Source organism: Helianthus annuus, chromosome 3 (genome assembly GCF_002127325.2).
Source record: "Helianthus annuus cultivar XRQ/B chromosome 3, HanXRQr2.0-SUNRISE, whole genome shotgun sequence".
Taxonomy (NCBI): domain Eukaryota; kingdom Viridiplantae; phylum Streptophyta; class Magnoliopsida; order Asterales; family Asteraceae; genus Helianthus; species Helianthus annuus.
Genome location: NC_035435.2, coordinates 70,996,801 through 71,015,029, shown reverse-complemented (window position 1 = coordinate 71,015,029; position 18,229 = coordinate 70,996,801). Strand labels below are relative to the sequence as shown.

Below are 18,229 nucleotides of genomic sequence, written 5' to 3'. Positions count from 1 at the left end.
ATATGTATATATGTATAAAAACTTAAAATTATATATAAAAAGTCCGATCCGATTAATCCCGATTAATCCCGAGTAATCCCGAGTAGTCGCTAGTCCCTACCTCACCGACCCGCTAGCGACTAGCGAGTTCTCCAACCTTGGTCGTGACACATGTTAGTGGCCTTGCAAACCACTAGCAATATCAAACATTCATAGTACTCAGTTACAGATACATTCTACCGGATACATTCAAACATTCATAGTACTCAGTTACAGATACGTTTTACAAGTTACATACATTCTACAAGTTACATACCATGTTTTCATTCAAGTATTTAAATATTCAAGTATTTAAACATTCAACAATACAACAAAAACCGGTCATTCAAAAAGATTTATTTCAAATCTTTTACAAATAAACTATGAACTCGCTCAACTTTATGTTGATTTTTCACATGTTTCTTTCTCAGGTTACCTTTCAAAGTGATGGCACGGTTGGAATAGGAGAACCATGAAGAGTCGAGTACTTAGTGGGCGTTCAATTTCTAGAAGTCTTAGCTTATATTTGCTTCCGCTGTGCAATGAAGATACCAGTCCAGTCACGCCAATGCTCTGATATTTCGAGGTGTGACACGACAAGATTCTGCAACAATCGATTTGAATCATATGATTCTGCAACACACGATGAACAACCATCGAAAAGATTCTACAACAATCACCGAAAAGATTATGTAACAATCGATTCGAATCATACGATTCTACAACAACCACTTCCTCATACGATTCATCATAAACTTTGATAAATATCACAAGATTCTGCAACAATCAGCTCTGGTTGTAACATCCCATTATAAACCTACTCATTCCCGCTGACGGGAATGAGTCGCTACAACAATTAGTTTTCCATTTTTGATTTCATAAACTACAATAATCAATTTTCAATTTTATAAACTGCAACAATCAATTTTAAAACCCACTCATTCCTACCGACGACGAGCATAGCCTCCGATTCGAACTCTACACCATCCCCGTCATCGCCGGTAAGTCCTTTGTCACTCTTCGTTATCTAAACCCTAACCCTAGCTCAATCACTAACCTCTCTCTCTCTCGTTCTATATATATATATATATATATATATATATATCTGCAGGTTGGTTCCCATGGAATACTATTCACGAGATCGACAAAACTTCATTAACAGAGATTTTCAATGGCGGTTCGGTCCCTAGGGTTTACAAAGAATATCGAGATTTTATTATTTGTAAGTATGGAGAAGATTGCTCAATACGGTTAACGTTTTCTGAGTATGGGGGCAGTGATGGGGGTTTGGTTGAGAGATAGAGAGGGAGGGGAGGGGGTCGAGAGAGAGAGTGGTGGTGGGCGGTTGATGGCGGTGATGGGTGTTAGAGAGACAGTGAGAGAGAGAACTGAAGAGGGGGGGGGGGTTATGGAATTTATATATTTTAAAAAAGTTTAATCTTTTTTTGTTTTGTTGTATTATAATGAGAAAAGACAATTATACCCTCATGCACAAGGAACATTTCATACTTAACTAAAAATTTTAACCAGGTTATTGATAAAGGACCTAGGGTGTTGATGTGTGTAAAATGCAACATATAATTACATCAAATGAGACATAAAACTAACCCTTTTTAGTACTAATGTTGGAAAAAGTGTGTTTTTGTCTTCCTTTTGTATTTTCAGGACCAAATGAGCTTAAATGAACAAAAGGAACAAATATCCAGCAAAAACTAACATAAATACAAGAAAAGGAATAAACGTGGCATGCCCGACCACTCGACATCATCTTCCCAAGCAAAAACAAGAAACAGAAGGCTGACCACGGCCCCGTGCCCAGCGGACACGGGGGCGTTGCCAGGTGTCTGCAGAAAAGACAAAGTTGTAAAAGCTTCTATTCCCAGCACGGGGGCGTGCCCGGCTCAACATGGGCCGTGGTCAACGCTAAGATTCACATAATCTAGCTAATCTTGATAGTACAGATACGCTTCTGCACACGGGGCCGTGCCCAGCGAACACGGGGGCATGTGGAGCCTAATACAGACAATTGCAATTAATGAAGAAAGAGAAAGAGGATGGCCACGGGGCCGTGTCCGGGCTTCTGTGCAGGCTATAAATAGGGGTGCTTGGTTCACTTCAAAGGCATCCCTTGGCAAACCACCTCTCTCCCACTTCACCACCACTCCACCACCACTACAACACCCACATCCACCACCATCATCCATCATCCACCTTAGAGTGTGTGTAGTAGTCTCGGGATCCAAGATTAATAGTAAGAGTTCTTGACAATCAAAGGCCATATTTGCCTAAGTCTCTTACATCACTTGGTGAAGACAAGCATTTAATGTAATACTTTTGATTTTTAATCTTTTCGTACTTTTTATTTGGTTTTGTATTATGACTTTAATAACTAGTTTCTTATGTTGAAGGTGAAACTTTCTTATCATTTGTCCGTGGTGTCTTGGCGTTATTTTACTGTCTATATAAAATAAAAGATTTTCACCATTCATACCTCTACGGTCTATATAGAGATATGTTGGCTACCTGGTCGGGGGTTAAGGGAATGGTTTGGTAAGGTTCTTGCCTTGTTTAGTGTATAGATCCTGCAAGGACCTGGGTCAAGCTTACTAGGACTTCCTTCAATACCCACTGGTATTGGATGGCGGGGGTGCGAAATGGCTTGATCCCATCATATGTAAACTACTATTAATACATTAACCCGGCTACTTGGAATTGTATCCCTGCTGACTCAAACCACTTAGCCGAGCGTAACGTCGCCTTCAAAAGAGGGCCAACCACATTACGCATTAATAACTTAATTAATTATCTTTCAATATTCCGACCCTTTGGGATTGTATCCTTGCTGACTCAAACCACTGGGTTGAGGGTAACGTCACCTTCAAAAGAGGGGCCTAGTATTATAACTAAGATAATCTCTTAAAAAGTGCAAAAATGCAGAAATCATCAAAGGTTACATTAAAGGCGAGTCGGATCTAAGTAATTCATCTTGTCTATCTGTTTTTATTTTTCAGCATTTTTAGTTTTTATTTTCATGTTTAAAACTTTTGATTAGACGTTGAGGATAAACCGATACTAAAAGCTCTTGTGTCCTTGGACGACCTCGGTATCTTACCAACGCTATACTACGCTCACAATGGGTACACTTGCCCATATGTGTATTTAGTGTTAGTAGAATATGGTGTTTTATAAATTTAAAACTTGACTAAAGTGTTAAAAAAGGCTTAAAATATTAATAAAAATATAACACACTCGACACGTATCAGTGTAATGAATTTTACAAATAAAGGATTGTGACTGTAATTATTGAAGGTAAAGGGTATTCATTGTAATCTGATACAAACATAAAAGATGAAAAGTGTAATTTACCCTAGTTAGCTGGCAATTGGGTACTTGTTAAGACACGATTAGACCTGTTTGACTGAAAAATACACCCTTTGACTTTTTTAATTTTTAAAATAATTAAAATTACAATGTTAGGATCTATCATTTATTCATCTTTGTACATAAAACATAAAACTGTTTTATAAACATGAGGTAGAAAGTAGTTAAACGAGTCGTAATCATGTTTGAAACTTATGTTGTGCGCGCCGTCAGAAACCTGTTAAGACACGTTTTGCCAGCCTTACTTACGAAACTGAACCGAATACTAACGAAATTGAACCAAAATTAACCGGAAGTCAAATGGATTATTTTTTGTAGAGTCCATTAACCACCGAAGGGAACGCATAGCCGTACGTTTTGGTTTTTGTAACCCTCAGATTTGTTGAAGCAAATTACACGTAGATCATCCATCCATCTTGTTTCATTTCATTTAGTTGAGATGGGGTGCTATCTGATGTGCAGAAATTTTGGGAGCTTCCACATCCGCCCACCATCAATAAAAAAGAGTGATTGTCAACAAAGACCATTCGGAAGGGGATTAAATCCAATCATTAAACGTAATAGCAGCAGGATGAATTCCGGTAGAGGAGAAGAAAGCAGTATGTCTGTTTCCTCTGCCTACCAAGTGCTGGACGTAATGCCAGATTGCACTCTGTCCGACCTCAAAGCAGCTTTTCGGACCAAAGTATGTATGTATGTAGTCCCATCTTTCATTCAATATGTTGGATTGGATCCTTTCCACTTCATGTGAGTTAACTCTATCTCTACAGGTGAAACAATTCCATCCTGATGTTAGTAGGACTGATGATACAATGATTCGCCTTGTCATTCAGGCCTACCAGGTACATATATTTTCTTTTTCGCAGAAATGAAAAATTAACAAGCTCGGTCAGGCTTCGATTGTCTAATGGGTGAACTTGCCTCTAGCAACCAAAGATTTCAATATCTTGGTAATTAAATTCTTTTTCAATTCACATGGATAAAAAGGTTTGCGGGTCACTCCAACCTATCCATCCGTACTAAAGAAAACGGCATGTTTCGACCTGATTACCTAACCAGTCCATCTTTCCTCTTTTAGCTATGATGCATGAGTTTCTTTAATCTTGTTTAGGAACTTGATGTGAAGCTTGTTTAATATTTTTCTCTGCAGGTGTTATCCAATTTAAGCAAATCAGAAATTATCGAAACGTATGTGTGAATAGTCAAAAGTGCAGACCCTAACTTGTGCTTGTCGTTTTTGGTTGTGATTTTTTCCTCTTGAATTTGTAGTGAATGTCTAGATCCCTTTGATGCTCCTGAGTGTGAGGCATTTGACATCTTTGTTAATGAGCTTCTATGTGTTGGCAAAGGTAAACTTTCTTCATGCTTCTAATATATAAAGGAATAAGTTATATATAAAATTGACATAGCATCATTTCTCCTTGGACACTCTTATCTTATAACATAACCTAGCATATGACAAGATTAGATTAGTTTGTCAGAAGGAAAGAGACCCGAATCGGAGGATAATGAAAAACATCGTGAATTCTAACTATGGTGTTATCAGAATGTAACCTTGGTAGCCGAAGGTCATATTCAAGTGTTACTTATCTAAAGGTATTTTTAATTATATTTCCATGACCTATGTTGGTGAACATATCTGCAGGGTGTCCTTATTCATGTGTAAAAACAGCACCTCATGCCTTCACGTTCAGTTCTTCAACAGGAACTGCACACGCAACCTCTCAACGTTAGTAGTATATACAAGTAGTAATTAGCATAGTAGAACAACTGACATATCTAATATCAGCAATCTTAATTAGGTCACGGGGAGGATTATCAGGTACAACTTGCGGTTGGGCAGTGCCCCAGAAGTTGCATCCATTACGTTACACCTTCTCAAAGGCTTATTTTGGAAGAGCTACTTGGAAGGTATACAACCAGTCCCACTAAAACCATATAAAGTGTGAATTCATATTTAGCTTATCATTCATGTATTGAGATCAACCCAATGATAAACATGGGTTGCTTAATCAGATAATAGCCACTCGCTCAGAGTGGGTTTGGGTTAAAAAATTAGTTGGGTTGGGTTGGGTTGGGCGACCACCAACTTTATACTGATTTTCAAGTTTTATAGAATGATTAAATGTGCTACATACGTATATATGATTATAAACTATTTTATTACAACACTAGTCTAAGCATACTTTTGATGAGGCAACAACCGATAGCGAAGGTTTTATGCATTTGCAACCTGTTTGACTCTTTTTCTATTTTGGTTGATTATTTTGGCTTAACTGATTTGACCCATTAATTATAAAACATAATCCAAATTGATCCAGTTGTATATTAATGAGCTGGAATTATCTTCTTAATTCTACTCTTTATTTTTTTTTTATTTGAGATGATTTGTCACTTGCCATCTCATATTATGTTTTTGCTTTTGTAGTATCTTAAACGTACCGTTTGATTGCTCAGCTGAGACAGACTTACTTTACTCCCTCATTGTAAAAGCAAAATATGAGAACAACCGTTACACGAAGCCAAAAAGGAAACCCGATGTATCAACCAAACACGTTGATTGGTATTGATATTTTGATGGTTTTGTGTGTATTTTGTAAAGCATTATGGAGATAACACGCCAAGCTAGATATTTCTATAATGGTAAAATACAGGTTTTGTTCGATTGTTATGTCTAGAAACAGAAAACTATGGTAGTTTTATCGTCATCTGAAGAAACACGAAACTAATCTGGAGATTAGTTTGTGGTATGTGCCTCGACAAATAAGGTTAATCTTCTTTATCTCGTCCAAGCCGTGATGGTGGTTCTCCTGCAAACACTAAACACCCCGTTAAGCTCATTAAGAGGAGGGGAATAAGGGGATCCTCCTCTTAACCACTCTCCGGCGTGAGATTAAGTATGTGTATCGAGGATTAAGTATGTAATTAGGAGTAAGAGAGTAAGTGGATCCTTAAACCTGTAGATGAAGGTTCCTATTTATAGCCAGAGTTGTGTGGAAGATGATGGGCTGATGGGCCTTGTGCCTTGTCGTTGACAACAAGGAATATTCGTTTTGTCCCCTCTGCCACGACCGTTGGTGCTTCTGGGCGAGAGGAGAGCTGGCGCGCGTTGATTGGACCCACGTAGCCTGACCGTTGTCCTTGTTGTCTGCTCTGTCATCAGTTGCTATGTAACACCCCAACCCCGCTAGAGCTAACATGTCACTCTTACAGATATCAAAACTAAAAACCCATAGCATTAAATAAAATATCCTAATTACATTTATTACATTACTGAAATAAAGAATCTTGGCCAACAACTTCCTAACGCTCCTCACTGAGATCCCAGATCATCCTATATTACCTGTAAAACAAAATGGAAAAACACAAAAAGAAAAATACGGTTGAGCCAATTGGCTCAGTAACGGAGAAAATCAACAGTACAAGTAAAGTCATATCAGCGGAAGCAAAACACAACAAAACCTAACTGAGACTGAACTGAAACGGTTACTAACACGAGTACTAAAAATAGATGAAGACACAAGACTAATACAAGAACTGATACACTAACCGATCTGAACTGCAACGAAAACTGATATGGAAACAAAAGTCATTCAGATACTTAACCGATACCGAACCCAACCCAAAATTGATGTAGAGACGTTGACCATGATGATTAAAACCATTTTTAATTTATAGACGGACCCATTCTAATTTATCATTTAATAATACTAATATTTTCATACGGAATACTTAGCAAAACTATTTTCTTATATTGAACGTTCAAGTTATTTTCAAAATATAATAATGTATCATATTTAATAGCAACCATCATTAGACAAAATGACATAATTTTCTAACTTTGAAAAGTTATATATTTAAGAAAGAATAATTTGATTAACCTGGATTTCTAAACAAAATAATAATAATACTACTACTAATAATAATAATAATGATGATAAATTTCGTAAACCGACATGGGAAACATTTGTTCTTTTATAAACAATTTTATCTTAACCATCACTTAGCAATTCAATGATTTTGAAAACAGGTTAATTGTCTTTGTTAAATAGAAATCCAAAATAAATAAATAAATATTGTCTTGTAATAAACATTGAGATTTAAACAATATATAATACTTTATTGAGTCTCATAGCACGTAATTACTTAAGAAAAATGGTGATTTACTAACTTTGGAAGTTTATATTTAATAAATAAAACACAATAGATGACCGGAGATTTAAAAGCAAAATAAGTAAATCTTTACGAAGAATTTATAAAATAATATATATAAAAAGACAGTTAAAAAAATAAATACTAAGAGAGACATCAGAACAGATACTGACGAATATATACTAAACGTATAACACGACATCAGAATATAAGTCGAAACTGAAACTGACACTAAGACAAATACTGAGACAAAACCATTGCGGATGCTCGATCAAAAAAAATAACTAATACAGAACATAATCGGATACTGAACATAACCAGACCCAAACTCATAACCAGAAATAGAGACGAAATCAGATTCTGTACATATCATAATATAATCGAATACACCATCAGAACCATATTCAGGGCATAGTCAGATGCACACATATCTTATCATAACGAAATCAGAAACATAACATATTCACATACTAAAACATATACTGACTTGCACGAAAGAGTATGTCAATAAAATAAGTCGTGTAACACAGAAACACCCAAAGCCAAAAACAGAAACAGACTGGTACACAGCTAGCTAGTCCATGCACCTATGAGATGGTGAGTGTGGCGTTCACCCCTTATTCCATCTCCAGACAAACAAACTCAAACTCAGAGCTAAGATCGATCTATACGCCTCTAGTGGCCAAGATGCTACACAAGCATAAGCTAGAGACGCCATGAACTTTGATTACGCACTGTCACGATAAGTGCCATACCGTTGACGCCCAAACGACAAGCCAGACATGCTTGGGTGACAGAGTATAAATACTAAGGCCTTATAAATAATTTACAGGCAACTGAAAATAATACTAACAGGAACATGCAACCATGATACAAGTCTGAGGTATGGCATGCTACAACACACTAACAAAAAGTAGACAGATACAATACTGACTCAGATAACGTATCACATATCAAACGAATATAGGTATCAAAACATGACAATCAGACTCTAAAACAAAGATGAAGATCCATACTAAGAGTAATGAAAATAAAATTTTGTTACGATATCAAGACTTGAGAATTCGTACCCGTAGAAGGAATTGGAAATTATACTACGATGAAAACAAACAGAATCTGTACGAACGAGTAACGAAAAATAAAATTATACTATGATGTAAAAGAAACGGAATCCGTACCTTAGTTTAGCAAGCAAAGCAATCACATAACCAACTCGTTTGGAAAACGCACGCTAACCTAGATACCGTATTTACAAAATCAGTTTTACGAGAGACTAATAACGTAAATTGGCTCGTTCGTTAAAGTTTTCCGGCTACTAAAATCTCATTCTTAAACCTTTATCCCAATATAATTAACGCAAAACAACATAATTATATAGGTTTAACCAAGACATATACAAGTTAACAAAATGCCCAAATTTAAAAAAGATATAAAGTATTTTATTTTATAAAACACCTATGCTTTTATATAAAAAGATGAAAATATATATATATAAATTTTGGGGAACAAAGTCTAAATACTAATTGTCATATAAAGTTTAGTTTATACTTTACGTTCCAATGATTCCTTTGTTAAATGTGTTATTATATATGAAAATCTAAAGTGTAACTTTTAGGTAATAGAATAATAAAAATAGAGTTGATAGATATTACTGATATCTATAAAACCCTTGACACCCACCCATACAAAACGTAGCAACACATATCCATAACAACTAATGTATCACACACATCACCATGCACACACAACCCATTTACTCACACACCTAAGATATCACAATCATGCTCACATTCAAAACTAAAACACATATACATCAGACCATATATATATATATATATATATATATTCATATTCTGATACATCCATCCCACACTCAAAATTAACTCTCTCAGAATGTGTCGCCGGAAAACTCAACAAACCCGAACCCCATCCCACGTTAAAATAACGGAAAACGGAATAATAAGGTGGGTCACCAACCTCTTCTGATCGAAAGAACGAAACAGCGGCAATGGCGACTCATGGTGACAGAAGGTGGCAAATCTAAAACAACGGTGGCGCTGATTGCGAGCCATACATCGGTAATGAGTCAAGGTGGTGGCGGTGCTTAATGGTCGTTGGCGGCTTTAACATACGAATGGCATGCTGAACTTAGTGGCGCTATCGGTTCGAACTTGTGGTCGGTGGCGTATAGTCTGCCTGCGCACCAAAGGGTTGAGCAAGAGAGGAGAGACTAGCTTTCGAAAGGGTTTTACTTCTAGTTACACGGGTTGAACGAGATCGATTTATATGACAATTCATAGATGGAAGGGGATACGAAATCCCGTGATGTATGTCGTAAGGCCTTAGAAAAAAAAATAAGGTTAAATAAAAAAAGAAGGTTGTCTAGAAATTGATTGGGAATTTGGAAAGATCTTATAATTTGCAAATTTTATTCATTCTCAATTCATTCCCTTATTTCATTATTTATTTACTTACTAGGCTATCACCCGGGAACATCCCGGGTTAGGAAAATTTAGTTTTCGATAATAAAAGGTACACAAACAACATATTGAGAATCTTCTTTCCCTTCTGACAATAATTTATTTGTTTTGTTTCATCAGTATCCTAAGTTTGTCTACATGTGTATTCATAGTTTTCGTGTAAAGCTAATTCCTTTTTAATTCATAATGAGATCTCTGTATAAGAATGTTTTCGAAACCCATACGCTTAAGAAGACACACCATGGTGAATGAATAGTCAAAGGGGAACCCATAATTTTTTTGGATCACACCAATTGTTTAATTCAACAACATATTTTTCCTCGTCATCTCAAGTAAAATAACTATATATATACTCAAACTTTATCATAATCACAAAATTATAAAACTAAGCTGTTAAATGAGCATCACATGTAAAAGACCTTGTAAAATTTCTAGTTGTTAAACTAAACAACATTTTTAAGTTATGATAAGCCATACCTTTGAAATCATTTTAATATAAAAGGAGCTAGTGAAATGTTTTCAATATGCAAAGTTGATTGACATTAGTATAAGGATTGAGATCTAAGTGTGTTGAATTCATGAACCTAGACATTTCGTGAAACCTAATCTTATGGTTCGCTTAGTCAGTTGGCCTATTTTATTTTTAATTTGTTTTAATACATTAGGCAATCAAAAATATTTTAATTCAATAACTAAAACTAATCAAAATAAGATCGAAGAGTGATCTAACCATGCATTAAAATACAAATTGGACTCCGTTTTAACTCAATTATATGTTTGATAGAAAACATAGCCCGTATCGATAGTATTGAGTAAATAAGTTGTAAAATCAAACACTCGACACTTGTATGAACTACTAATTAAGAAAAGAAGTCTTAAAAGAAACTTTACAGATACGTGAGCAGGACGCTGTCTAAAAAAATCAAGTGCATGGGATAGAATTGGCGTCTTTATTATCTAATTTTTATTTGACACAAAACAAAACCCAAATTAACCGAGCCTCGACACCTCTATGAACTACTAATTAAAAAACGGGTTTAAAAAAAACTTACAGACATGTGAATACAATCCTCTTTGAAAAAATCAAGTGCATGAGGATAATCAAGATCAACTGATTGAGATACATCAATGATGTACATGTGACCCTGCAAGAAAGAAATACTAATCAATTAATAATCACCAAACAAATTCATTCACAAATAAACGAGTCAAAATTGCCACATCGAATATTTGTTAAACAATCTCAGCGTACATCAACACAACACTCCCGTAACTTATAAAGAGACAATGCGATATCTCTAAGTCGAGGTGCGGCCCATCCGGTGGTCCCCGAAAATAAAAATATATATAAATATTAATTAATAACCTAATACTCCACACAAGTAGGCCCCACTAAAACAATTACATGAGCAAAGCAAACCAATAGGTCCAGCTTAAAATGATCACAATATACTTTCAATGCAAAAAATGGTCTGACCTGAGTATTATACGCATTGAAAAGTGGGCACACAAGCTACTTCTCTATATTTTAACCATGGATGCATCAAGTAAACCCAAAATGACGTTTTCTTGAATAATTGTCGTAAATCACTTCGAGATATTACTTGTTCCTCAATAACGTGATCGGCTAGTGATAAGACCTGTAGTCGAGTTCCGCAAGAGTATTAGCCAGTGGCGGACTTGTTGTGTAATTAGGGGTAGCACGGGCTACCCCTCAACTCCTTCTCCGTAGTGTAAAAATACCCCTTAACTCCATTTCCGTAGTGTAAAAATACCCCTCAACTCCGTCGTTTCTGTTATATAAAGGATACCCCTGATCCTAAAAAAAATTAGGATACCCCTAACTTTTTGGGCTAGTTCCGCCACTGGTATTAACAATACATAAAAAGGGATCAGCGAGACACCACAAGAGTACTTACAAAATATAAGTGGCATCATAACATTTATATATAAAAAGAGTACATACAAAATATAAGTGGCATCATATCATTTATATATATATTTTTATATCACATAATATAATTGGCTCGACTACAGGTCCTATCACATACCTATTTTTACTGTCCAGATTTATAAGTCCGAACCGGTTAAGTCAAACCACTTACGACAAAAATCTAGTAATTATTCATAACTTCATCAGGTGATAGTATAAAGATCTCTCATCTCTTTACATATCGAGCTATAATCCCGAAAACGTTTAAACCATTCATAATTTTTCATCCATTTGGCTGTTTTTACATATCAGCCTCCTACAGACCCAATATTTAAGCCAAAAATGCATGAGGGGCCGCTTCAAGGCCCCTGAGGCGTTTTCCAGACCGCCTCACGCCTTAGGCACACTTTTAAAAACCAAGATAAAAATGCATGAGAAAGATAAAAACATTTATAAGAGGGACACAAATTAAGCCCTCCTTTTCCTTTGAAGTACCTATGACAAGTGCCCAATACCTTTGATAACATGCATCGTTCCCTGCCTAAGTTAGGTAATATGATCAAAATGGCAAGAAAAAGGAAAAGTCAGGGACCTAGAGAAGAAAAAAAACTATTTGGACTAAAATGACAATTTGGACAAAAACTCAGGGACTAAAATGACAATTTACTCTTTGTTTTTTAGTTTTGTGTTTTTGGGACTAACATTTTATTATACACAATTCCAATACTTTCTTTTACATTATGCTAAATCTTTGTAAACTAAGAATACGTAACAGATTTGAATGTCGCGCCGGATAGCGAGCATGTACCAATACTAATTGTATAAAATTAAGCATGACAACCATTTGTGTAGTTTTCGGGATTATAGTGTTTGAATCAATTGACAACTACACTATCAAATTTGTTACTTTTCCAAACTAAACCACAAACAAATGTGCTATTTTTCTCAAATCATAGGAACATTTATATAATCAAGTCTTATAAAATAGTTTTCTTTCATACAATATCGGCTGAAGCCTGAAGGAAGGAATCTCATCATTTTATCTTTTTTTCATTCCTTCTCAATTTCTCATTTAACACTCATTTAACAGTCAAAAAATGCAACATGACTAACCCTTTATATTTTTTTCCATTTTTTGTTTTATCTTTTTTCATTCCTTCTCAATTTCTCATTTAACACTCAAAAAAATGCAACATGACTAACCATTTATATATTTTTTTTCCTTTTTTGTTTATAATTAGCTAGGTTGTCACCCGGGATTGCTTCCCGGGCTAGAGAAAGTTACTTTTATTATCATTTCTTGTTAATGCATAAACTTGACGGTAAGGGTTTTAAATTTTTAAAAATTGGTGAAAAGACTTTACCAAATAACTTTATTTGCCTCTTATAAATACGTGACAAGATTACATTATGATTTTCTAGTCTATCTTTTGTAAAGGTAATTTAAATTTTAAAAGGTATACATTGTGTGCGCACACACATGGGTGGGGTAGGGGGTTTTAACGGCAAAGGCATTGGAGTTAAGAATGACAGGACAAAGGTTCAAACCTTGGTAACTTCGCATTTCAAAAAAAAATCTAAACTGAACTATTTCAATTAGATATCCGAATTTAATTTAAATATATATATACATGTACTTTTAATAAATTTTTAACGTATTTTTTAAACCATAACTTAATCATTCGAATCAACAAAATACGAACTCACATTCAAAAAATACAAATAACCCAAGAAACCAATTTGATAAACATAGATCTCGATGATGCATACAACTTTTCAGCCCCAGAAGTTGGCTATAGTACCATTGACATAAACTCTAAACTCCAATTTTTAATTCTGGCAATCGCAAGTGACATAGGAGCCAAAAGTTCACTACAAAGATTTACTTATAGACAACAAGTTTAACAACTTACAAACCCTCACCAAAATTCCTCACATTAAGCCAATCAACTCTAATAAACAAGCACTCAAAACTTCTAACTTGCTTTGTTCTTCTTTACAGCAATCCACCTGTACCAAGAACCACATCAACCAATACATCATTTCAAACGACACGTGTACCGAGCACTTTCGGTACCGGTCATTTTTTGCGATTTTTGAGATCGGTACTTTCAGTGCCGGTGCGGTATTTACCCACTTTTTATCTTCGAATACCGTACCGTACCAAACACTTTCGGTACCGATACCCATTTTTTTATTTTCAGGATCGGTACTTTCGATACCGATACAGTACCGAGCTCATCCCTAGGTTGTGGTGACGACAGATGGTGTGGTGGATGATATTGGCCCATTTGGTTCTATTCTAATTAGAAGAGTGACACTTTGAGTAAACCCAAATCAACCCATCAAGCTAACATAAACTGCCCAAGTCAGCCCATTCATTGAGAATGGGTCATAATTATAATTATTCGGTGTAGTATTTTTCCAAAAATCATTAATTACTTGAAATAAACGATCGTATCATAAAGAATGCACATACATATGTAGCACAAGAGATCGATGTTTTATGCATGCATTTCAGTTGAATCGCGTACCTTTAACTTTTCGATAGACAAAGAAACGTTCACAATCGTTGCAGAACAGGAATGAAATGCTCAACCATCCTTTTCGCCACATAGTAGTTTGTTTGTACACATTGTACAGCCAACTCGTAAGACTTGTTTAATATCTTTCCCCACTCGATTTGGCTTCCTGCAGCCACCTGTATTAAGAGAAAATTAGTTATAATAAAATGAAAATAAGATAAGTTGTGTAAAAACGATTACTTCTTTGGCACTATTTCTTGCAGCCCTTAAAGCCACTTCATCAGCCACGACACCACCTATCCCAGAATTGTTCAACTGTATATTTTTTTCGTGAAAGGATGGTCAAAATACAAGATTGCTAGATTTGAAGAACACGGTTTTGAAGCGTACCAAGATATCAAGCTTTCCGAATTGTGTTTTCACAAACTGAGCTAAGGAAGCAACACTAACAGGATCCAGCACATCAAGTTGATGGAATAAAACAAGATCGGAAAGATGAGTGTCTTTGAATTTGGCAAGGGCATCAATGCCTCTCTTTTCGTCTCTTGCAGTCAACACTACTTTGACCCATTTGAAGCCAGTTGCTTGCAAAATTCAAATCCTATACCTTTGTTTGCCCCTGTTACCACTGCATATTTACATATGCAACAAATTGGTTAAGAATAACAAACACAAATGTACTATAGCGCTGATTGACTATACGAAAATATAACTTACCTTAAAAGGGATTACCTACAAATAAGTTAATGCCGAAAAATAAAAACGATTAAAGAGAAGTATGATAAGTTGTTGAAAAAAACTAACTTGATAAATATTTTTGAAACCACAACCATTTGAAGAGTTTGCTCATTAAAAAGGGTATTTTCGTCATTCTCCGTGATGATACACTCCAAAGCTTTGTCACTTAACACTGCATAATTGAAATCAAACTTCAGAACTAAATACAAGAGCAGACAAAATACAATATATCATAACTCACCAGAAGTGACTTAAGATTCTTATCAGCATACTGATTCTCGAGAAGAGGTTTACGAAGCATATCTGTACCGGGAAACACTATCAAAGTCATAACCTTCATTGTGTGCCTCAAAAATTCCTCTTAAAATGTGAAATGTTCATCCTTCAACTTTGGTTTCTTCCCCTCAAGGTTGTTAATTAATTGTGAACAACAGGGACAAAGTAATCAGCTCAACATGATCCAATACTTTCATTAGGATTTAGGAGGCTCAGATTTATAAACAACTGAACAAAACGGATACGCCACCATGGCTGCATACTTGCTAGATGTAATACGAAATAGAGATATACATTTTTGTTTCACATAACCATCCGAGTTGCCCTATCAAGATGCAGATAATCTCAGAATTGTTCAAATCACTAAAACTGATCATCATAGCTTTTTAAATCACGAAAAATCTTGTAGCTTATTTACATCATGACGACTGGGATACATGGCACGTGTATATTGGTAATCGGCCTATAATGTCCAGCATTATATAAAGTGATGGCTGATTATAGAGGTGCACAAACCGAATTTTGAGCACAACCTGCTTGGTTTCGGCCAAGTAAGTCAAAACCAACCGGCAACCGTACCGCTTTTATGCGTTCAATGCACATATTTTATGCACATATTTTTATGTGAAATCTTCCATTATTACCTGCATATAGTTAATACTACTTTGTACAACTTACTTTTTGAGATATGCCATATGAAATCTTCCATTAACTCTTCCGGCTACTATAAACTCCAAATCTCTTTGAGACTCAAGGAATAAAGTCCTCCCATCAAATGCCAAAAAAATATATATAAAAATTAAAAACATGTCCAGTTTAAACATAACAGATGTATACCAGTACTATTGTCGATGCTATAAAATGATTGATTATGAGGCTCAGATTTGTAAATAATCAAACAGAGTGGATAAATCCGCCATGGCTGCATACTTACGGTTGCCATGTGAAACCACATGACCGTCCGGGTTGCCCTGCCAAGATGCGGACAATCTCATCTTTGCCCAATTTCACTCAGACGCATTAAAATTGACCATCACAGCCTTTAAAACTCATCAAATCATCATCCAACAGAGAAAAACTGAAATTATGGACTCAGATTCCAGCAATTCAATATCATCCAACAAACAAAAAAGTGAAATTATGGACAGAGACCAGTAGTATGGATAGTGTCACAGGAGCCAAATTAATCCTGCATATCTATGACCATAGAAATTATATAACTTAATAGAACCTAATAAAGTAAAAAAAAAAAGAGGTTTTGTTTGTTTATATTATGGTCATTAGTTGGCAAAGAATGAGAATAATTAAAGATCACATAATAACAAAACTAAAAAGTTGAAGGGATTATATACCTTCTGCACCAAAGCAGTAAGTTGATTATCTGGACGAAGAGTTGAAGGGATCATACACATCCCAAGTTAGGGTTACGAAATCCGGATCCACATTTATGACAATTTTTTGATCACCGTTAACTATATCCTATTGCGTAAGATCTTATCTTCTACTAAAAGAAATTCAAAACCAAACCAAAAACTAAAAACCGAATACCCAATTCGATTCCAACCAAAAACTCGGATTAAAATCGATAAATGACCACTATATATTTTCTTAAGTGTGTTGAAAAAAGTTGAATACTTGCTCAAGACACTACAAACACGCCATTCCATCTGTTGGACAGCAGATACAACAACACTAAATCCAAAGAAGAATAAAATTCAAAGAATCGCTTAACATGATTCTGAAAAAAAAAACACGAAAACATTAATGTCAAACATCATAAGAATCACAAGAAAGAACCATTAGCGTGGATGAAAGAATCCGCGGACAAGAATGAGCCTTGTCAGCATCACACAATAACACAAAAAAAAAATCCATCAGATTTGGGCCTTATCCAAAAAATCAACAAATCCGAATAAAATCAAACCCTAAAACCTCAAAATTAGGGTTATAAGTGAATAAACCGGCAATTCAATTATGTAAAACAACTAAATAATATAAACAAAAAAAAACAATTTCTGCAATTTAACAATTATAATTTATGAAAAACTAATGAAATTAGGGTTAGAATAAAAGCCAACTTGTTCAGCCTCAACACGACATTTCCTAACACAATAACAGATCCAAAATCATCCATAACTTTTGCCGGATCTAACCCTAGATCTCTGTTCGCACATCCTTCAACACAGATCTGAACAAATTCATCATACGAAAGGTTTTGACCACTGATTAAAAGAAAAGTCAATTTAGATGAGATTGAATAACATACCTATTTAGATTGAACTGATAACAATACGGATAATCCATCAAAAAGTATAAGATATACAAACAAAGAAAACAATAGTCAGAAAACCTTCAAAAATCAAGAATGATGATTGATTATTTGTCGAAATCTAACCTTTATAATGAAAATAAGGACACACAGAGATGGAGGATCAACAGAGACATTGAAGAAGAAGAAACCCTAATTGTGGAGCAGCATTAAAAGAATTAGGTTTTGTAAAAGAAACGTATCTGGAAGCCGCTTGAATGAGAAGAATGAGAGAATTAGGTTATTCCATGATTTATATACCCGGGTCAAACTATGCGGGTATGGATACCATACGCGGATCCCGTGTAAAAATAACACATTTCCCATCTTTTCCTGCCAAAAATCACAATTGGTTGCACCAGAACATGACACGTGTCTCAAACCTTATTCATATATTATATATATAGATATATAGATA

The 18,229-nt window shown here is 35.2% G+C and overlaps 1 protein-coding gene, 1 long non-coding RNA gene and 1 pseudogene across 4 annotated transcripts; 1 reads left to right on the top strand and 2 right to left on the bottom strand.

Annotated features, from left to right (window-relative positions):
* Positions 1 to 3,736: 3,736 nt before the first annotated feature.
* Positions 3,737 to 6,064, top strand: LOC110929345. Of its 3 annotated transcripts, none has more exons than XM_022172484.2 (7): positions 3,737 to 4,084; positions 4,170 to 4,241; positions 4,550 to 4,587; positions 4,669 to 4,748; positions 5,045 to 5,128; positions 5,202 to 5,310; positions 5,828 to 6,064. In XM_022172484.2, exons 1-7 carry the CDS (start codon positions 3,839 to 3,841, stop codon positions 5,967 to 5,969), a joined length of 771 nt encoding a protein of 256 aa, XP_022028176.1. In that variant the 5' UTR covers positions 3,737 to 3,838; the 3' UTR covers positions 5,970 to 6,064. The 3 variants fall into 3 exon arrangements, with proteins under 3 accessions (XP_022028176.1, XP_022028178.1, XP_022028177.1); XM_022172486.2 differs by having other exon boundaries at positions 3,758 to 4,088; XM_022172485.2 differs by having other exon boundaries at positions 3,832 to 4,092.
* Positions 6,065 to 6,186: 122 nt separating this feature from the next.
* On the bottom strand, positions 6,187 to 9,788 carry LOC118490625. The gene is made up of 3 exons (XR_004889590.1): positions 9,529 to 9,788; positions 8,730 to 8,787; positions 6,187 to 6,742 (listed from the first exon to the last, which is right to left on the bottom strand). It is a non-coding gene; the product is annotated as an uncharacterized LOC118490625 (long non-coding RNA).
* A 4,108-nt stretch (positions 9,789 to 13,896) lies between these two features.
* LOC110931764 lies at positions 13,897 to 18,027 on the bottom strand (annotated as a pseudogene).
* Positions 18,028 to 18,229: the final 202 nt, after the last annotated feature.

Coding starts and splice junctions, on each gene's coding strand:
- LOC110929345 (XM_022172484.2), top strand. CDS start 3,839: ATGGGGTGCTATCTGATGTGCAGAAATTTTGGGAGCTTCCACATCCGC. Junction 4,085..4,169: donor AAGCAGCTTTTCGGACCAAA/GTATGTATGTAT, acceptor CTATCTCTACAG/GTGAAACAATTCCATCCTGA. Junction 5,129..5,201: donor TGCACACGCAACCTCTCAAC/GTTAGTAGTATA, acceptor AATCTTAATTAG/GTCACGGGGAGGATTATCAG.